The sequence below is a fragment of the Eufriesea mexicana genome, unplaced genomic scaffold (genome assembly GCF_001483705.2).
Source record: "Eufriesea mexicana isolate 0111107269 unplaced genomic scaffold, ASM148370v2 scaffold325, whole genome shotgun sequence".
NCBI classification, from domain to species: domain Eukaryota; kingdom Metazoa; phylum Arthropoda; class Insecta; order Hymenoptera; family Apidae; genus Eufriesea; species Eufriesea mexicana.
In genome coordinates this window covers 844,797-867,993 of record NW_016908500.1, presented here as the reverse complement: position 1 = coordinate 867,993, position 23,197 = coordinate 844,797, and the positions used below count along the sequence as shown (strand labels likewise).

General features: G+C 24.6%; 3 protein-coding genes across 4 annotated transcripts in view; 2 read left to right on the top strand and 1 right to left on the bottom strand.

Annotated features, from left to right (window-relative positions):
• Positions 1-397: 397 nt before the first annotated feature.
• Positions 398-6,227, top strand: LOC108556113 (kinesin-like protein Klp61F). The gene is made up of 17 exons (XM_017912070.1): positions 398-462; positions 891-1,038; positions 1,117-1,266; positions 1,805-1,965; positions 2,067-2,218; positions 2,629-2,866; positions 2,948-3,323; positions 3,413-3,684; positions 3,791-3,930; positions 4,024-4,130; positions 4,236-4,577; positions 4,646-4,873; positions 4,997-5,176; positions 5,259-5,481; positions 5,568-5,689; positions 5,776-6,039; positions 6,150-6,227. The coding sequence occupies exons 1-17, from the start codon at positions 398-400 to the stop codon at positions 6,225-6,227; spliced, it is 3,246 nt and encodes a 1,081-aa protein (XP_017767559.1).
• A 9,158-nt stretch (positions 6,228-15,385) lies between these two features.
• LOC108556122 (E3 ubiquitin-protein ligase ZNRF2) lies at positions 15,386-22,407 on the bottom strand. The gene is made up of 5 exons (XM_017912080.1): positions 22,340-22,407; positions 18,816-19,590; positions 17,816-17,911; positions 15,830-15,935; positions 15,386-15,692 (listed from the first exon to the last, which is right to left on the bottom strand). Exons 2-5 carry the CDS (start codon positions 19,192-19,194, stop codon positions 15,635-15,637), a joined length of 639 nt encoding a protein of 212 aa, XP_017767569.1. The 5' UTR covers positions 19,195-19,590; positions 22,340-22,407; the 3' UTR covers positions 15,386-15,634.
• LOC108556123 (ATP synthase subunit epsilon, mitochondrial) overlaps positions 20,050-23,197 on the top strand; it is a 4,481-nt gene continuing 1,333 nt past the window's right edge. For both annotated transcript variants that reach the window (XM_017912081.1, XM_017912082.1), the window contains exons 1-2: positions 20,050-20,078; positions 20,152-20,282. In XM_017912081.1, coding sequence (XP_017767570.1) covers positions 20,050-20,078; positions 20,152-20,282 — 160 coding nt within the window. The remainder of the gene's footprint in view (positions 20,079-20,151; positions 20,283-23,197) is intronic.

Below are 23,197 nucleotides of genomic sequence, written 5' to 3'. Positions count from 1 at the left end.
GTAATCTAATTCTTTTTATAAACAAATAGATTAACAAATTGATTTGTACTTTTTAATAAAACAAGAAAATTATAATTATATAAAATTATGCCATAATAAAGTATAATATGAAACGATATCAATATACAGCGCCAGAATAAATTTGCACTTAATTTATAGAATACATTCATGGAAAGTCAAATTATTAAAGCAAATTCACAATGCGACTACGCCAAACTATTTCGAAACCAGCGCACCTAGTGGCTTTACGAAGTATTACACACTTCAAATTTGATGTTCAAATCGTAACGAATAATTTTTTAGTAAATTTCAAGATACGAAAATAATAATCTTGAAACACAATCTACAAAAGTTCTTGACAGTAACAAAACTCAGTGTAATTTAAATAATAATAAAGATGAACGATACACGCTCTAAAAAGAAAGAGAAGTGTCAGCACATACAGGTGTTTGTTCGTGTTAGGTAATTGAATGAGTTTTGTTTCAAATTTTCATTGCAAGAAATTGTCAATCAAAAGATGAAAATCAAAAATTAAGTTATTTAAAACCAAAAATTAAATCTTCAAATTAAGTTATTTTAATAAATAAAATACATTAATATTTTATGCGTCATAGACGTTATGTTTGTTATAATATTATTAATGTAGTGAAATGTAAATAAAATATGTAAACTATAAAATTTGATATAAAAAAAGATTTGATCTTTATATTATAGGTGATATATTTTTTCCTTTATATTAAAGCTAAATAAATTTAAATAAATTTATTAATAATATTCACTGCAGAACACCCGTTCAAATATATAATTCAATAATAATTAATATAGTTTACTCCTATATAGAAGGTCTAATCTTGACTATCTGTTAATACCTAATTTTTTATTTTTGTTAGGCCAATAAATAATTCTGAACAAAATAATAAGTCTACAGATATATTAGAAATTGTTAATGATAATGAGATAATAATACATGAACACTCACAAGATAAATTTTCTAGAAAGTTTAAATTTAATAATATATTTGGACCTTCATCAAAACAGGTATATTCTTATAAATAATAAACACATATATTTAAATTAAGAATATATTTTTTAAAATATTTTTATATTTTTTGATAGATCGATGTATATAATATTGTTGTTAGTCCATTATTGGAACAAGTTTTAGCTGGATATAATTGTACAGTTTTTGCATATGGTCAAACTGGTACAGGAAAAACATTTACAATGGAAGGAATTAATAATTATGCAAATTTACATTGGCACAGTGTAAGAAATTCTTTATATAAAGTTATTTATATAATATAAAATTTATTTCAGCAATAATTTAAATATAAATTACATAATAGTAAGTATTTAATTAAGTAATGAAAATAATCAACATTAATATAAAACATTTACATCGAAGTACAATATAATTGTAGTTAAGTAATTTACAAAAATATCAAATGATGAATTACAAGTGTACTGATAAATAATAAATTAAGAACAAATTGTACATTCGTTGTTCACAAAATATTGAAATATCGTATTAGAAATAAAGTAATAATAATAATAATTACTTAAAAGGTATTTTTCAAAGTAATAAGGAATAGTGAAAAAAGATATACATTTGCATTATTATAATTTGAAAATAAATGTCATATCATTATTTCTTTATTATTGTTGTAAAATAGATATAACATGTATAATAAATATTAATAGTCTTTATTTATTAATTATATAAGATATAAAGTAAAAGAATTAATGTCATATTAAAATATAAAATGAAATATATAATATGTAATGTTATTTATATTTAATATAGGACTCATCTGCTGGTATGATACCACGATCTTTAAGCCACTTATTTGACAAGCTAGAATTACTGGAAGTACAAGAGTATACAATTAAAGTTAGTTTTCTTGAATTATATAATGAAGACTTGTTTGATCTTCTATCACCTAGTAATGATTCGTCTAAAATAAGGTATGTACTAATATAAAAGTAATATCTAATTATGTCATTAATTTCTTTTATTTACTTAAAATGTAAAAAACTAATATATCTAAGATGACATTAATTAATAGATTATATGAAGATGTATCTAAAAAGGGCGCAATAATTATACATGGATTGGAAGAAGTAACAATACACAACACAAATGAAGTTTATAAAATTCTTAAAAAGGGATCAGAAAAGAGGCAAACAGCTGCAACATTGATGAATACTCAATCTAGGTCATTATTTTATATATATGTTTGAAAATTAAAATAAATAATTAGTGGTAGGAGATACAAGGGAAAGTAAGAATATTTTTACTACTTTCATACAAAATTATTTTATATTTATGCTTTCTGTAATTATAAACAGCATTTGATAAACAATATCTTTTAAGTATCATTAATTAATATGTAATTACAATGTTAAAGTAAAAATTCATTGTTTAAAAGATGTTGAATATTTGGAAATATTACTTACTTTTTTATACTATTCTCAATATAACAAGTAATAAAGAAATTTTCTTATTTTTCCACTACATTTTATTAATTATTTCAGATGCTTATAAACACTTCATAAATCATATACTTTTATTATCTGAAATATGTCATTCATTATTTTAACATACAAAATTTTTCAAATATTATTATAGCCGATCTCATGCAATATTTTCAATTACTGTACATATAAAAGAAAATGTTATTGATGGGGAAGAGATCCTAAAAACAGGAAAATTAAATTTGGTGGATCTAGCTGGTAGTGAAAATGTTGGAAAATCTGGTGCTGTTGACAGGAGAGCAAGAGAAGCTGGTAACATTAATCAGTCTTTATTAACTCTCGGTAGAGTTATAACAGCTCTTGTTGAAAGAGCTCCTCATATACCTTACCGGTAACAAATACAAATATTTTGTTTTTTTATTATAAAATTTATAATATAATTTATTATATTATTATCCTTCATACTGCATAGAGAATCCAAACTCACAAGACTACTACAGGAATCATTAGGTGGTCGTACAAAAACGTCGATTATTGCAACTATATCTCCTGCTAGTATTAATCTTGAGGAAACATTATCTACGCTAGATTATGCACATCGCGCAAAAAATATTACTAACCGCCCAGAAATAAATCAAAAACTTTCAAAACGGGAATTTCTGAAACAATATACAGAAGAAATTGAAAAACTGCGGAGAGACTTATTCGCTACACGCGAAAGAAATGGTGTTTATCTTGCAGATGATAACTATAAAGAAATGCAAACATTAATATCACGACAAACTAAAGAAATAGAAGAAAAAATTAATCGTATAAAAGCACTTGAAAAAACTATGCAAGACAAGGAGGTACATTTTTATTAAGAAATTTTATTAATCATTCTCTACTGTGACTGCTTTTTATAATTTTAATATAATATTTTCCTTTTATTCTTTAGAAAATATACAATGAACTTGAATTGCAAAACGTAGCACAGACAAAAGAATTACATGAAGTCAAAAATAAATTAAGTAATGTTACTACTGCACTTAAATCGACAAATCATCGATTAAAATTGAACGCGCAAGAACGAGATGAACAAAAGTATTTAATAGAAAAACATATAAATACAGAACAGTCTTTATTATCTCAAGCTCAGTCTTTACTAGGTGTTGCAGATACAGCAGTAACAGATTCATATAAATTACACGATAAAATTGAACGAAAAAGGTTTGTCCATTATATTTACACTTTTTAAAGTATGTAAATGCTAATTTTTAAGCATATAAAGTTTTTGATATAAAGATAATAATTTTTTTGTAATTTTGCTTTCCAGTGAAACAGAGAAAAAATTTGAAGTTCTCGGTGAAACTTTTAAAAACAATGTTATTAAAGGTTTCCAAAATATTGAAAAAGATGTCTCAATGTGTGGTACAAAATTAAAGGAATTTTTTACATCAATGAAAAATGATCATGGTAACAATAGTTTCTATACTCAATATATTATTTATTTCTCGTTATCTTTACACTATCTATTAATTTTTATTTCTTTTTTTCTATTAAATACAGAAACATCTATTAAATTTGATGGTATTGACATGTCAATACATCAATTTGGAACAAATGTTCCTAATCAGTCTGATACTAATAATTTAATGAAAAGTATAAATAAATTTGTACGTATTTGTTAAGTTTTATAAAATTAAAAATTTTATATTAATGTTTTCTTATTCCTAATTATTAAAAGTTATAATATATTTCTTTTTCCTTTTGTGTCATAGTATTCAGATTATCAAAATTGGATAAGAAATGAAGTAAAAAATACAATAAGTACAATAGAATCTGAACATGAATTAATGAGTGTCGTTTTTTTGAAATTGGCTCAAAACATCGACAATATAATAGAAAATGAAATAATTAAAAACTTACAAATTATAACAAATAATGTATCTGAGAAATTGAAACAAACTTTAACTCTTGTAAACGAAACGATAGATTCTACTTGTAATTATAAACTGGAAACTTATGATTATGTGTTTAAAAATGTTAAGATCATTACGGAAAATATCGAAATGCTTTATAAAAAGCAAGAATTTAGTGAAAAGGAACTTTTATTTTCTCAAGTATGAAAAATATAATTTTTTATTGAATTATTTTAGTTTCAGAATTACCGAACTATTATGTTTTTTAGATGATGGAAAGTGTATTTTCTCAGTTCAACAACTTAAATAAAAGTCGAAAAGAGTACTACTCTACTGTCGCTAATAAATGTGATTGTGTTCACAAAATTTGTAATGAAGCTAATGAGCAAATAACAAATAATTCTGATATGAATGTTAAAATGAGTAACAAATTAAAAGAACACATACGAAGAGATATAGAAAAAATTGAAGATAATCTTCTTCTTGGGACAAAACATGTAATTTTCATGTGTGATTTATCATTTTTTATTTAGCAAAAAAGTTTATTTTTTTGTACGTTTTCCAAGAAAAAAAAATATTAGTATTAATTTGTAATGTGTTATATTTTATTTTACCAATAGACCGAAGAAATTGTATATAGAACTACAGAACAAGGAAAAGATTTGATAAATGACTTAAATTCGAATGTAAATGAAAGCTGTAACATATTGAAGCAATATAACGGTATTATTGAATGCGATATTAAGGAAATGCAGGGGAAAATGGATGTAGATAAGAATATAATACTTTCGTTAATCAATGTAAAATTATTAACAGTTTTTAATTTTGTTTATAATAAAATATTAAATGTCAACTTTAACATATATAATTTCATTGTTATAGGATGCACATAAAGTAACTTCAAATGTTACTGAAAACCATACAAAATGCGTGAACGATAAAAGAGTTAAAACTTGTGATATTTTTCAAGAAATATGCACGAAATTGGACAATCAAATGATGGAATCTTGTGTGTGGACTGATGATGTTGTCAACCAAATACAATCAACAGTTAATAAAATTAACAAATTTTTTGATGAGGATGTACAACGTGATATTCCAACAGGTTTATTTTCATATGTAAATTTGAAAACAAAAAGAAAAAAAGGAATGAATACGCATAAATAATTTATTATATGAACTTTTTTGTAGGAATGACTCCAGCTAAGAAAAATTTTTCTTATCCTCGCCAATTTACTGTAACTTCACCGCATGAACGAATTCTACAAAGAGCTAGGGAAGCTGGGCAATTTCTCGAAACAGCAGAAAATGATGTAAGTAGTATACATGATAAAATCTATTTTATATGCTTTTAACATTATATAACATTTTTATATTATTATGTTTCATATATGATAAGTATATACAAGAAGATACATCCATAAATGGTGAAATAACAATGAAGCAAATTGCAAATTCAACAACATTATCTGAAATTACACTTGTATCTTCTTCAATTGATAATACATTATTTACTTCATCAATATTAAATAATGATATATTATCAAAACACACAAGCTCTTGTTCTATGAATTCTAAGATTGAAAATATTACACAAACTTCAGACGTTTCTTCAATATCTATGCAATCCCATATTCAATCTGAAGCACCAAATTATGCAAGGGTAAAGACTTGTCATCAATGATACCTATATTTCTTTACTTATTTTCCATAATATTTATAATATGATTAGTAAATAATTTGTAATTTACTACTTAGAAATTATTCTTATAGGATGAAAATAAAGAGAATGATTATGGTATCATCACACATCAAAATGGAAAACGCTTGGGGCACATATCTGATACTTAATTTTCTTTAAAACTTAACAACTTTTACATGAAGACATGATTGTAACATTCTACAATCTTTATTTTGTATATTCGTTGCAATTATAAACATATGAAGTATTTCACGAAGTTCATAAAATATGATGTTTATTAAGTATTTACATAAAAATAAAATCATATTAAATCTTTTCTTTTATTTCCTAATGTAATACAATCAAACATTTTAATATAAGTCATTATTTAATATCTAACATACTTTAATAAATTAAAATTTACATTTGATATATATTTTAGTTGTATTTGTTATATATTGTGAACGATTTAAAATTTTTAAATATCTATTCTTTTTACTATATTTTACATAATATTTGTAACATTTTTTAAGGGAGTATTTTAGTGCAACATTATCTCTGAAAATTTCTTGCAAAAAAGCAGCAAAATTTTTGCATATTTTCTAATAGAAGATTCTTAATTCATATTGGCGAGTGTCAGAACTGCGTAGTAACAAATCGAGCGATTGTTGGCGCGAGTGATGTGTCAAAACGATATGAAAGTGGATCGAGCATGAAGAACGAATGAGTCCCTAAAACAGAATTTTCGGTCGCTTGCAATGCGTAGTATAAATGGATATAAAAAGGGATGCCAAGGAATGCGAGAGTCAGTGCTAGTTGAGAGTGCAAGTAAGCTTTGCCAGTCAGTGTGAAGAGTCGGTTACGAGAGTTAGTTTGAACAATCTATTTTGTATTTTATTTTATGTATAATAAATATTATAATCGTTAAAGAAAGAAAGTTCTGTCACTGCTGCCATTCCTACAATATCTTTTTATGCAAAATTTGATGACTTGTCCGAATTAAAAAAAAAAAATATTAGACATTTCATTTAAAAAACTGAAAATGACCCTAATATCTCACTAAAAGAGCAAAGTAATAAAAAACAGATTAGGAGACACTGTGTGTCTCCTTAGATACCATGCAACTTTTGTTTGAAACATTTTTTCACACAACGAATAACTTACGAGTACTTCCAGAACATTTTACTTATAAAACAATAATAGCTATTTCTACGATTATAAAGCTCAAAGACACATTCTTCTATATATTATTTTAAGCGATCTACAAAAAATTTACTTACTATTAGGAGAATATCTACTTTATAAATTAAGGTTATGCAGATATATATATGTATGTGTGGGGAGAGAGAAAAGAAGAGAGAAAATTAGAAAATTTAAAAAAAATAGCAATGCTTTCTGTACAAACTGTGTTTTGAAAGTAAAGAAGCTTTGGTAATGTCACAGAGGTAGAAAAGTAGGATATTCTTCTGAATGACACCCCCAGCCGATCTACGAAATTTGGAAAGAAGAGGTAATCAAGTTCCGAGATACAAATAAAGAACTTTTACCATCGAATGTATCAACTGTGCTTGTGATGTCTTATGGACACATGCATATAGATGGGATTTAATTGCATGATGTCAAGTATTTTTCGCAAATATCTCGAAAACTAAGATCGAGTTAGGTCTTTTACCATAATTGGTAAAAGAAAAAGTTGTTCAAAATACCGCCCTTTATAACATATTTCAAAATCATCGAAATCGAAAATGAGCTAGCTCATCGACAAGATTTATCAATTATGTATATATATTCAACACGCCTCATAATTTCATCTTTATTATGTGTTTATATTTGTAAGTAAACAGTAAATCGGTGAACTGAAAAGTTTTTTATTCGTATCTCAGAAACTATTAAATTCCTGAACTTAAAATTTTATATTTGGCAAACACTCTTCATTCCCTTTTATCCTTTTAAATTTCGTATCGATCAGCCCTGGGTGTCATTTGAAAGTACAGTCAAAAAATATGTACTTACTGTGTAGAGTTGGAAAGATGATTAGTAGCACAGCATACAGGAGCACACAGGACTTTTCGCTTCACCTTTAATGCCTTCGAAACTCTATTTTTACATTTTTAACGACATACACTACATAATAGTAAGATAAATTTTATCGACATGGTTTTGTTTTATATTATTAATCAACACTTATTTTGTTTACATTACTGCTTTATCTTACTTATTTGCTCTATTTCATTCGTATCCTATTCACTTTTTATCACGCGCTATATGTTCTGATTTTAGATATAACATTTTTTATCAATAATGAAAATTTGTGTGTCCTATCTTTGTAATAATTTATCATACATAATTTATTATAATAAATTATGTGAGAGAAATTGATCTTATTATGGATATTCTAGCCTCTTTTAAAGGCTTTGTTTCGATCTCTTCATAATATATACAGAATGTTATTGAAGAGTTATTGAAAACATGTTCTATAAAATTAATATCGTACAATACGTATTGTATCATACTTTTCATAAGTATAGAAGGTGGTAAAAAATCAATTGTTCTTTTAACACGTTGATCACTCACAAATCTCCTTTCAGACAATTTTATTCGGCTTTCACTTATGTCAGATCAATACTTTATAAATTACCATTGCATGAAAAATTTCAAATTGTGAAGAGATGTATAAATTCTTTACTTATAAATGGTGCAAAGAAAATGAAAGTTTAATTTTTACTTTTATAAAAAATTAAAGTAAACACTTTTATTCTTCTCCAATTTTTTCAATTTAAGCGCCGTTCTGCTGGACTACACAATGAAACTAATTACAAATTACAAATTTCGGATACAATTTCTTTTACTACGCTTGAAGAATGTTCGGCAGTGAATAAGAAAACGGTAAGAATAAAACAGATCCGTGTCTTATTCGCAACGCGTTAAATATTTTAAATATTTTATTCAAAAGTGGAAACCGCTTGACTAAAATAAGATGAAATTCCAGAATGTATAAAATAGTTGTACTTTTGTTTATATGTATTACATTTTCTTAAAAAGATGGATTACGTTCTTCAATATTAGTGACAAAAATTTCGTTGATTGAAGTACTTGAACACGTTAACTTTTACAAAGTTGTAGATGTTGCCGAATTATTCGTAATACTGTCATATGCGAGATTCTTAATCGACGAGCAGTACCATGTGAACCCATAAATAACCGATAACCTCCTTTTCTTGCTCTAATGGTTTTAAGGTCGACTTACATTGCGATATTTAATAAGATAATGTAATAATAATTCATAATCTCCACAGTGTTGAACTAGCTACTGACAATTTAAAATATTTCCTGGTCAAAATTGTTACTGATTTACAATATATTTTGCAAGCTACAGATTATGTTTTTGTTGATTCTTCAATAACATGAAACATTTGATAATCATTTCTGTATTGAGTATAACAACATTGCATCACAATATGAATCCTTTCCTCACTGACAATGAGTACATACCAATAACAAACTGATCATAAATAGTGTATTAATATATATTGTTAAACAGCCAAACGTTGTAACTGATTATTTACTTTGTATGAATTATACGCAGTAGTAGGAATAAAATTTTGTTAATATCTTGAAAACTAAAGCCAGTCTAATAATATTATAATGAAAAAGTTGTTCAAAATTTTGTCCTTTTTAATATATTTCAAGGTCATCAAAATCTGGGAAGACCCAGTTAATACTGAACTTGGCCAATTAATGTTGTCTAATTAGGTTAGGTCGGATTCGAGCAGTTTCTGGTCGTCATCAGGCGATCGGTCACGTAAGCCGTATAATGATTTTTTTGAACTACCTCTTATAACGTTCGTCTTCCAGTCGCTACAATGTTCTATATAAACATAATTAAATGAGCGGTGATTCCTTACAATGTGTCCATGACATACACATATATGTAACAACCAAAGTAGTAGTATCAACAATTTGCAAATAAATGTTGCTAGGAACCTCATTCTTTATAACATACTTCAAAATCATCGAAATCAATCCATGTTTTTTGCAGTGTTTTTAATTCTATGTTTTTCCAAAAAAGTTAATGAAAACATTATTTTGTTAATTTATGTTTCTTTTTAATGTTAAAATATAGCTCTTATGAAAAAAAATAAAGACAATTAGAGTAAAGTTGCTAAAGTAAATTTTCATTTTTTTGTTCTTTTTCTTAGTCTTATAAGAACGCTTCAGAGGCTGTTATAGACACAGAATGTAATTTGTACTCTAAAAATAAATAAGCATAGTAGTGATGAATATGCAAGTCGACATAAAATAGAATTCGTAGGCGATCTTTAGATTACGTAAACCGATGACTTATAACATCGTACGTACTCATCCAGGTTCATGTAAGATTCTGTTATTTTTCTCAAAAATGATTATATTTTATACATGCATATACATATGTATGTATATATATTTACAGTCTCAATATGACCGTGATTGATGTCACGAACGTTTAATAATTGGTTGCAGATGCATATATTTTCTTTTTATCCTTTTCCTGCGTTCTCTTCCTGAAACATTTTATACAGACTATAGTGATTCTCAGATGCGAAAGACGCAAAGAGAAACGAAAGGCAACGTAACAGATTTGAACAATCCTTAGCCAAATATGGTCCAGGAATTATATCTGCCTGAGCGCAATATATATTCAAAATATCGATGTTATGTGTTTTACAACTTATAATTCACATGTTAACGTACAATTAGCTGCATTTTTCATCAACTCACACGAGTCATGCAATTTACCATTATATTCGACTTTGGTTGGAAATAGAAAAAATTTGTAAAAAAAAAAAACTAATTGATATAGGAAAATCTATTTTCGTACAACTTTACATTTTCATAGGTGCATTAAAACATGCAAATTTACCTTCTTTTCTTAATGGAATTTGATGTTTTTATATATATCATTTTATTGGAATATTTTAAAATATATCAGGATATGATATTCAGAAAATCAACACTTCATGAGATATTCCAATTTTTTAATAATTCGCATGTTTTGTTGAAGATATTCTACAAATGTTAATTTTAAATACTTGTGGACATAAAATATATTAATAATTAACAACATTCACTCCGATAAGATAAAAAAAGTTCATATATTCACTTGTTTTATACTTGGCAACAGAAATGTTGTGTACACTGCAAGGATATAGAATAATACGTATTCCCGTGTATGATTCATACAAATGTATGATTATAAATTTCATCTCCTCATCTTCACTCGTAAAATAACCACTACTAATATATCATGCGTTTTTGCAACTATACAATTTTTATGCATAGTGTACCTCCTTATTACTTAAAGTGATACAGATATTTCAAATGAACAAAGTAGGGCTCTTATTATTGCTTGGATTTACGGGTAATTCTAGTAGTGAGTATTCGAATTTCGAGTATATGAGTATTAAATTGAATATCCAAATTCGAGTATCCGTGTACTCTTCTTTTCAATTGATGACTTAAAATAAAGTTGTTTTAATTTGGATTCTAAGTAAATGGAAGAAAGGAGTAAGAGATTTAAAATGATTAACACAAAAGAAGGTGGAAAAGTAATTCTCCATAATTTAAAAAAACTTTATTTTAAGTCATCAATGGGAAAGATCCCAATCCAGATACTCAGACCTGTATACTCAAATTCGAATTTCGGATCGAGTTACGGTGAGTATTTCGAGTGCTCGGATATTCGAATAGTAAAAGCACTATAATTATAGAACAAGGTCAGTGAGATGTCCTATACAACATAATAAAATAATAAAACAAAATTGACTTTACCTTTACATCAAACCATTATAAAACAACGAAAATGATAAATTAAAAAACTGAACTTTCTTTGATGAAGCACATTACAAACAAAAGTAAATAATCTTAATTAACTATTTTTAATTACTCAGTAGTTAAATATATCTCTTCAATCACAGCCCATAATTCTATTGCGATAGTGTTAAAACTTTATAATAAAATATTAAAATATTCTGTTATCAATAAAAATAATCTGCAAAACAAATTAATAGCGAAGTGATATAATATTAAAAAAAATTCTTTAGAAAACATAAATGAAATCAATACCAAAGAAACGTGACGAAATAATTTAATGATTTTATTATAATTAGTATTTTTTAGAATGTCTTTTGCTCAATAAGTTTGACGAAATTATTATGCTATTAATTTCATAACCCAAATTAAAAGAATTATTATGATTCCTTATTTTGTAATCGTAAGCATAAGCCATGATGTCATTGTTTTGTTTCATAATTTTATTATATTAATTTAGTGTCTAAATTATACAGTTTAAAATAAAATAGTAATTTACTATCTTCTCATTTTTCATATTTCGATTAAATTTTTTTCTTGCCTAAATAATATAATAATTTTATATGTAATATTTTACATAAATCACAAATGATTCAGTTATCAACTTTCTGTCTATAAGTTAGTATATATATCTTTTTATGCATAATGTGCTTGCTATGTATGTATGTAAATTAAATATAATTTTACTGAAAAATACTGGTAAAGATACAAAATTGGTTAAAATATATAGTAATGCCAAAAAAATAAAAAAACATGGTTTGTATTACTCTTTAAAAACAAAAGTGATATACTTAAATAGCCTTATATAATTAAATACAAAATCTAGATATTTTACTTAAAACCATTTTAGCTTAATAATCTCAACATACTAAGTTTTCCAACATACATAAAAATCATTTGTTAATGAATTTGAATACAATGTGTTTATCATTTTTTGTACAAAAGCATCTGTTTTAAGTATCACGTTTGATTTTTAATATTTAGTATGTTTTTCATTGATTTTTCAAATTCGATAATATTCTATTAAATGCACAGTTAGATTTTATAATGAAATTTTGAAATAAGCATAAATTAGTTAAGACTTTTAAATAATTATTACCTTACTAAAAATAAAAATTTTCTGGATTGTGCGATTTTTTAATATTGTTTTTATACCTTCTATTAGTATATTTAGTTATATACATATTTATCTATTGTGTTATCAATATTTCTTGATACCAAAAGTAATCTTACAACAACACTACCACACTATTTCAAATCTCATTATATGATACAAATTATATACACTAATTTCATATTAATGAATCAGCAGTTTTCAAATCAAAGTCTTGTTAATTTTTTTTAATAGAATCATATGAATTTTTTTTTCATATTATTGTTAAAGAAAGTTATGATCAAACACATAAACAAGCATCATCCTCATGGTGTAACACATTTTTTAGCTATTAGCCGCTTTGTTAATGTCACAAATACACAGATCGTTTAGATTAAATTGTTTAAATCTAGAGATCACTTATTTACATTCCCTTAAATAACGCAGCATACTATTCAAATATGTAAATTATACCTGTGATAATATTTGTTTGTCCACATCTAAGCTACAGAATGTAATTTGTTGTAAATTGTAATTTAATAAATTAAATTTACTGATATGCAAAAAATAAACTGCATTTTAACATGTGTTCTAATTGTATAACTATTATTTTCATAGAAAATATATTTTTGTATATCTCCTATTTTCACTAACATAAATTTAGTATTATGTGAATAAACATGTAATACATTGTATCGGTTAAATCTGTTTTAATGCCTTTTATATTATGAAATAAAAATCATAACACTATTAGAAGTACAATCTGTATTTATTTCCATGTAAAGATTTTTAAAATCTGTAATTTTGTTACTTTTATATTACTTTATGTTATTACTCCTTATTATATAGTATATTAAAAAGTATACTAAAACATTTAAGATAAAGGTATTTTAAAAAATAAATTCTGGAATTCAAATTTTTTATACTTATACGTTTTTTTATTTCAAAAATTATATTGTGTCAATACTTTCGCCCACCATTGTATTTATTCTTCGAAAGAATTATATGATTATTTTTATACTTTTTATATTCAAATATTTCCTTTTAATATAGAGAAATATTTAAACTTTTAATAATATTCTAACAAAAACTCATAAAATAAAGTAAACTGTTTTAAAAGGCGCCTATATCTGGGATGTATTGTAACACGATAAGTATATTCTATAAAATATGAAATTTTCATTTAGTTTTAAAATATATGTACAAAATACATTTTTTCATGTAGTTTTATGACATGTGAATTACATGTTGCATTATTCAAATTTATTCCATAAATAACGAAGTGAATATAAGGCTACATACAAAAGAATGACTTCAACAACTGAATATTTCACACAAAAATTGATTCATTTCTTTAATATTATCTAAAACATAAAGCAGTGAAATTATACTGTAACGCCGAAATATAAAAATTACTATGTAAACGCATATATTTTGTATCTATTTCTACCATAATTAAAATATATTGAATGTTTATAAAGAAAAATTATTCATATTTCCTGTAAAAATATTACGTCTTGAGATAAAACAATTTTTAAGCAACAATAACATTAATTACTTCTCACAATGTTGAAAACAATACTAAATTTTCCTATTTTTATTAACATAGAACTTTTATTTTTATTTCTATAATATCATAGATATTATACCGAATGCTTAAATCACTTTTATAATTGTATTTGGTTTGAAATTTTTACTTTATTAGACTTTTTATCTTATATGATACAAGTCTAATCCAGATATATACAATGCATATATTATTGGAAAATTGACAGACCATGTTTATTTTTGTTATAAAAACTCCTATGAGTTAATTCCTATCATGTAAAAAAGATATTAATTATGATATAACTTTAACAATAAATTATATTTCATAACTGCAGGACTTCTATTCTCTAAAAACATAAATGAAATTTATCACAAAGTTGAAATTTTAATAAAGAAATTTAAATCTAATCTTTTACTGTCGTTACAGCATCAACATCATTATTACTAAAAGTCTGTTTCTTAAAACTTTTATATATCCAACTCTTTCTTTTATGAAAGTATCAAAAATATCCTTTCTGGTGTACATTTCCCAACAAACAACAAAAATGAAACGTCAGATTTATAATGAAATTATAAAAAATACAATCAACTTGTGTAATATAGGGTTTGCCTAATTGTTATTCGAGGCTTTCAACTAAATTTCATCTGATATTTCCTTCTCCAAAAACAATATATAATAATCAATAACAGATTAGCCTAATTATCCCTAATCCGATTCCAAAATATAAAACTAAGTAAAATTTGTAAATATGGTACAATTGATAGTAAGCTATAGAGTAGTAATAGATTAATTACAAATACATATAGATAATAGCATTGTATCGTTGAATCTTATGGCGATTTTTTTAAGTCCCCTGCTTACAGGTAGTATAATCAAGGATTTAGTTAAATGTCTGCTTTCATATTCAAATTGAGTATATCTCATTCAGTCGAACAATTGCATACACCAACCAGAACAGTGGACTAGCAGCCATCTTGACTAGCTTTTTTTCAAATTTTTTCCATTTCCTCCCACTTTATTCCCATTATAATGAGAGTCTTTGAAATCAACAAGTTGCATTGTGCTATTACAACTTCAATGGGTATAAATCAATCTCCAGGATGTTCAGGACAACTACGGTTCACTTGAAACCATTTATCAATACAACTGAAAAATATTAATTATACTACATTACTTTCATATCATTATTTATATTTATAGGAGACAATATAAAAATAAAGTGACTTTATATAATATATTTGATTTAAAATTATAAATTTATTAAATGTAACATAGTAGCTTACTTTTTGTGGTATATACACAGGCAAGGTAAGCGGGCTATAACATCTCCAGGTTGTAATTCTTCAAGACAAATAACACATTCACCTTTTTCATCAGATAATATATCTTCTACAGTGAAAATAGAAAAAAATACATTAATTGTCATCATGAAGAAAATATAAAACAGATTTCATCTTCTTTATTTATATACTTAAAGGTACAAGATATATTTAATTACTTAATCATTTAATATATTCTCATTTAATATTTTACTCATTTAACCTTTTTTATTAAATACTGAAATAAACTTACAAAATACTTTCATTATTGTTGTAATAATTTCTATTATTATTTATTAAAAGAAAATGAAAAATATGTTAATAATAAAGTTAGTTAAAATAATTATGTTAAACAGAATAAATTGGGTAAATTATAACAAATAAATATCTCATAAGAGAAATAAAATATTAAAAAATCACATAATGAAACTCTTATGGTTATAATATATTAACTATGATGAATGCTTTTAGATATATCTAACAATACTTCTGGATTCATTCCTAGTTTCTAAAACAATTTTCATTTTTTTTTTAGTAACTCATGAACATTGCCACTGTACCAAACATTAAGTGCAGATTAAGCTTATAAATTTTCCCTCTGTAAAATTAAAAAAAGCTGCTTTTTATCATAAATTAGCCATTCAGAGTGCCCTTTCAAATGAAAAGGGTTACTGACCTTTGTTATAAACAAAACATATGAAAATAAATATATATGTTTATGTATTATGTATTATGCTATTAAGTAATTTTTAAACAGTCTTAATAAATGAAACTTACTTTTTATCAATCAAAATATAATGGATTGGGATAATATAAATTACTACAGCATAAGTAAATAATATTGATGTATTTCTTATAGTACAAACCTATTAATAAAACCAATTAAATTTAATAAAATGTAAAAAAATGTTGAGAAAAAAATATCTTCAGTACTTTCCATAAAATTAAAAGAATTGAAAAAATTCAAACATAGTTAATTAAATCTTAATATTATTAAAAAGGTAAAATTTATGAACAACAATTTGGATACTATTATAATATTTTAATAATGTTGAAATAGCAACTATAGATAATAAATATTTCTATAGCCTAATTAAAACTGTTTAAAAGTTTAGCACTTCTGTGTAATCATTTTTCCATATTAAATCTAAGCATAAAGTAACAAAGTAGTAATTTATTTTTAAAAAAAATTGATTTTGAATATATAGCATTTACAGCAAATATTACACATACAATAAATAATATTCATTTGTTATCAAGAAAATTCCAATTCTTTTACATCTTATTTTAATTAAAAAATATTCATTTACTTATCTGACTCTTGCTGTATTTTTGATTTATTTACATATGTGTAAAAAAAGGAGGTAAATACAAATAATAATTTAATATCTTAAAAGTCAATTTTCATCATTCTAGTCTTCAATCTTACAGATTTAAAAAAGAATGTATTGAGGTTGATTTTCATCAATTCTATGTAGAGAATGAATCAAGTATTGATTACAAAATTACAAATAGGAACCTAACTAAAACAAATCATTCCTATAATCTATATTAGAAAAAATGACTTAAACAGAAATGTTTTAATGATACCATTATAGAATCCTTATTTTCTAATACAAATCACAAAAATAATTCATTTTAGTTAAATATCTATGTAAAATTTTGGTATGAATCCAATTTTATCCTTTGTAGAAAATAAACTAAGAACAACCCTGAAACAGGTCTCTAAAATTTACGTAATTTAGAATCAAAATGATTAAAATTGGTTACATTATTTTTATAATGTTATAATGTTTCTACTTATTTTGGCTTATATCTATAAAATATACATTCTTATTATTATATCATTTATTTCAGAACATAGTAATACATATATGCTAATTAAAGGAAAATGTTCTAAATTATTGAATAATATAAGATAAAATCTGATTATACAAAATACTAACTCACCATTGTAACTAAGACGTGGCTTGGTCAAACACATAACCAAGTGACACTCTATATCGTCTGGTAGAATAAACTTGGAGCAAACAGGACATTTTAGACCTTGAATACAAAGCAAAAAAATTATTCGTTGTTTTAATACTAAAATACTTATTGTTATGAAACTAAGAAGAATTATACCGTAAAAGATTCTTCTCACTTGATTTACAGGAACAACTTCTGTCTCAGATTCATTTAGACATGAACTTATTATAATTCCCATAATAAAATTGAAATAATTTTAACATACCCATCACAGATAATATTTTATAACTGTACAAATTTCTTTGTTTGGAATTGTTATTTTATAGTCTCAATTTAAAATTTACGCAACTACGTTAAATTCCAATCGATTTACATGTGGTTACCGGGCCAACTACTTCGACAACATGCGTCAAACAAGTACTCTTTATTTTACCCACAATTATTTCGTAAAATTTCAAGATCGCAACATAACCTTACTTTCATTTTTTCCAGATTTTATCATATTTATAATACACAAAATAATTTCAAGTTTTAGCATACTCAATAAATGCAATGAATTAATAAATAAGATTATTTTTCGAGAAATTTATGCAACATATATATTAAAAATAGTACAAGAATATTACATATTATTATTTTCCAAAATAAACAAAATCGAATCTAAAAAATTCATATTATAGCTATATTTATATATGAGTATTCTAGATGCTTGCATATTATACAAAGTTATGTAATCAATGATAACATATCATATTAGCTAATGCAAATTTACTTTTAATTCTATAGATTATACAGATTTATTTATAAGTTTCATAAATTTTATAAATTTATTTAAAGTAAATGTACTGCTATCTTATATATATATATATATAAAAAATACATATACGATAATATATATTTATAGAAGCAAAAATAATTAAAATAAATAAATACTCAGTTCTTTAAACACTATAATATACTTGTTATAAGCTAATAAACTTACCGTTGATAGACCAAATATGAGAGGGCAAGCTATGTGCTGCATAAACTCGTCCACTTTCTTCATCAGCATCGTCTGAATCAAGCTGTGGCAAACCAAGTGCTTGACCAACTCCAACTCCAACTGAAGAAGCAAGAGTGCTTTGTTCACCAGATGAGAGATCTGGTACTGAACTTAAAGAACGAGCACGTTGCCTACTATCTCCAGATACTCGAGAAGTTTGTGATTGATTTCCCTGCTGATGTTGATGTTGTAACATGTTAACAGCTCCAGGAAGAGAACGTAGCACAGATAACCCTTGCATTGCAGTTTCATTTGCTCCAGTAGAGGATTGTCCATTGCCTCCAGTAGATTGTGCCACAGTGCTTGCTTTAGTTCCCATCCCAATTTTAAGTAATAATAACGCTTTTGTCAATTTTGGTATAAGTTTTTGTCCAAAATGAAAATTTTATCCCGCAATCAGAAGAAAAATTAACATTCCAAATATTGGTCTTGGCAGTGGTACACGCACTGACACAATTTTTGCAAATAGTCCTAGCTTTCTCGTTTTTTAATGTTGTAAGAGTAGTCAAAATTTGAATCGTAACTTCAGCAATATTACAACACTCTAGGATTTAATATAGGCCGGAATTTTGTACACATACACTGTAACGGGCAAGTCATATCGTCCAAAAGCATACCAGCGGCTTGTCATGCAAAACACCCCCCGACATCTTGCTAGAAACTTCCTAGAAGTCAGTGACCAGCTGCTACGGGATATTCCATTCATATATTTAACCTGTGTATGAAGTTTAATTTCACATCAGTTTACATGAAATTTCCCTAGCATTATAAAATTTATTTATTTATTTAAGAATGTAAAATGTATTTTATTTTGTCAAATACAATCGCATAGAAAAACAAGTATTTTGAAAATATCCCTAGCCTTATTTTAAAATTTTTTAGTTGATTTATATATATTTATAATTATATAAATAATATATACATTCTTCTAACGTAAATATTTTAATATTTTTTGTCCATTTTTGTATTTAGAAAATAAACATATTTGTGTCAATATTTAAATTCGAAAATTTTGAACGAGTTACTTCATAGTAGTATCTATCTTATAGTTATATGTCTATGTTCATGCTGCTATCCTGTACGTGTAAGGTGTTTTATCTAAGCATAAGACAATATACTTTATTTTATTATTGTTAAATTAAAAGTATTATTTTAAATAATACCATTAGTAAAAATGTCTGCGTGGAGACAAGCAGGATTAAAGTAAAATATTTTCTATTTATATTAAATATTCGAATAATTAAAAAATGTTATATAATCTATGTTCACATTTTAGTTATATCAATTATTCGCAAATATCTGCTAGACTTATTAGACAAGCATTGAAATCAGACCTTCGACCAGAAGCTACAAAGCGAGATGAAGTAAATGTAAAATTTACTCAGTGGAAAGATGGTAAACCTGCTAGTATGTACATTATTTTTATATTACTCAAATACTTTAGTTGTAATATTGTTATATTTATTTTATATTATTTGTAGAAAGGTATATCATAATTCTTTGAAATAATTTAATTCTATATCCTATAAAGTCATATTTTTTCACTTTGTTATATATTTTATATGATATACATTATCATAAAACTGATGCACTTTAATTTGAAAAAGGATGAATCTACATGAAAAAATAAATTGATAACATTTTTTTAGTACAAAGCTTGATTTCAAATAAATTAGAGCTAAAGATATATAAAGCATGTATAAATTTATACTTATATATTAGATTTGTATTATTACGTTACATAACAAAAGATGATCAATAATTAATTATAAAAGTTGATGCAAATAATTAAATGATAAGAATTGTTGTAAATGACTCTTGGTTTTTGCTTTGTATTTTTGTAGTCTCTTTATAATTATTAATAATTTTCTCTCTTCTTTTTATTTCTTATTTTCATTATAGTCCATAAAAAAACATAAATCTATAAATATGTATGTATTGATCAGAAATTATAACATTCAAATTATTTTACCATTATGATTGACCCAACAAGTACTTCAAAAAACTTTTTAATTTTTTTACAAAAATATAGAATTTTATTGTTAATTTTATTATTAACAATTTAGGTAATTTATGACATAAGGAATCCAAATATTTTCTTTATAAAGAAAATGGGACAAATTGATTTATAATTCATAAAATGTAAAGCAGAAATTATTTATTACTGTTATAATAAACAGTGAATCAGTTATATAAAATGTAAATATGGAATTTATATTTGTGAAATATTTAAAGTATGGTTTCCAAAATGTTATTACACATTTTGTAAAACTTGATTACTATGTTTCTTTTAATTTATTAGACATAGCTGCTGTGTTGACAAAGTATTTTAAAAAATTTATGTTTGTTTGGTTTTTTAAATGGTACTTTTATCAGAGTAACTTGGCTATTGATCTTTGTGGTATCTAACATTCATAGATACATTTTACTTAACAAATTTTCAATATTAATAACTTCGTATAAAAAATATTACTTTATATTTTTGTTATTAATTTTTTCATGTAAATTCATCCTTTTATATTACATAACCAGTTCAATGGTACCTTATAGTTTTTAAGTGTTCATATTTATTTATAACAACTTTATCAATTGCCTGTTTTTTAATATATTAAAGCAAATATTGTCATTAGTAGGAACATATATTTTATTTATTTAAAGTCTATTTTTTTAAATAATAAGCAATAAATTAAATAGAGCTCAAATTTTGTCACAAAGATATTCAAGCACATAACTTACTTTGTTATTTATTCACTGTAATAAATCTATTATATTGCTAATTAAATGTTTATGTACAATGTATTGTTCCATTATAAATATAATATACATTATAAGTATAATATAGTTTATACACTGTGTCTGAGAAGTTTAATTTTTATCATTATTACTTTAATATTATTTTAGGTTAAATATAAATCGAAAATCATACAAAAATGTTTATTTTGTAATTGCTTCAAAGTACTGCATTTTTTTTAATTACCAAATTTAAATGCAATTGAGAATTTATAAGGTTAAAATGAGGGTTAATAAAAGATTAGGAATATAAGATTATTTAAAACAAATTTGTTGCTACTACATCTAAGCATTAAAAGAAATTATTAAATCAAAGACTAGTTTGAAAAAATATTAATTATTGAACTATTTTTTTCTTTTTTATATATATAATTAATATAGTTCGTCTAGTGTCCGAATAGTTTTACATTGTGAAATTTGAGCTCTATTTAATCGCAATATTTAATTATTGAATGAAAATATATAATATTAAACAGTTTTGCATGTATTATCTATTGGTATAAGTAATTAATCATATATCTCTTCGATTAGAAAAAAAATACGTTAATTGAAATTTTTATAAATAACAAATAATATTAGAAAATATGAAAAAAAAAGAATAATTAGAATGCGTACTAGTAACAATCTCGAAACAGCTACAAAAATTGATTTATTTAATTACGTTACTTTATTACCTTAGAAGTTTGGAAGCGGTTAAATTTTGACGCGCAATAATTTAGATATCTGTAGCATGATAATAAACATGTTTGTTTATAGTCGCAAATTATCTTCTGTTGTCGTTGAAATTTATTTCAAGAGATCCGTCTGTTATTGCTCTTTAAATTATAGATGGAATACTTTTTTATTTTATTTATACTTATGAAATATTTTTAAATACTTAAATGTTAAATATATTTTGAGTTTTTTAATGAACAATTTAAATAGTAAATTCAAATTCTAACTTAAGCCATTTAAGGTTGTTTCTATAACAAAATTTCTCTTAATAGAAAGTATAATAGATTAATGAAATCTTTCTACTTAAAATGATTTTAAACACAAATTTATGAAACTGTTTCGACTTAAATATACTCTATATCACGGTAGTTTTTTTTTGGTACAATGTTTTCACAAAAGTTAGGAAGATGATGAGTTTATAAACATTATATAATGAAAAACAATTGAAAAATGAGAAAACGAACGAAGATTTCTTATTTTTAGTGATTATAGATATGCACATTTAAAACCATTAAATCTTTTTTTTTTTATTGACAGCTTAAAGTACTAAAAATCAATTTCTCAAATAAAATTTTTTTCTTTGTATTAATTTATCAAATAAAATTGATTCCTTGTCTTCTTCCATTACCATCCAATTATTATATTTGGAAAATTTCAGTTTAAGCGTTGATTATTAATCGATCTAACTCATTAATTGAATTATTCAAACAAACCGATATGAATGTCGTAACGTAAATCTGTATTTAAACTTTCTTAAATTAGAAAGATTTCACTAATCCATTTCAATCCATTTTATTAAGAAGAAAAGTAGTTCAATT

What these genes read in the sequence shown, in the direction of transcription:
- LOC108556113 (XM_017912070.1), top strand. Translation starts at nt 398, where the DNA reads ATGAACGATACACGCTCTAAAAAGAAAGAGAAGTGTCAGCACATACAG. An exon ending in AAACTATGCAAGACAAGGAG is followed by an intron (nt 3,324 to 3,412) that starts GTACATTTTTAT and finishes TTTATTCTTTAG; the next exon opens with AAAATATACAATGAACTTGA. An exon ending in TAATACTTTCGTTAATCAAT is followed by an intron (nt 5,177 to 5,258) that starts GTAAAATTATTA and finishes TCATTGTTATAG; the next exon opens with GATGCACATAAAGTAACTTC.
- LOC108556122 (XM_017912080.1), bottom strand. Translation starts at nt 19,194, where the DNA reads ATGGGAACTAAAGCAAGCACTGTGGCACAATCTACTGGAGGCAATGGA. An exon ending in TCATATTTGGTCTATCAACG is followed by an intron (nt 17,912 to 18,815) that starts GTAAGTTTATTA and finishes TTTGTATTCAAG; the next exon opens with GTCTAAAATGTCCTGTTTGC. An exon ending in CTGTGTATATACCACAAAAA is followed by an intron (nt 15,693 to 15,829) that starts GTAAGCTACTAT and finishes AATATTTTTCAG; the next exon opens with TTGTATTGATAAATGGTTTC.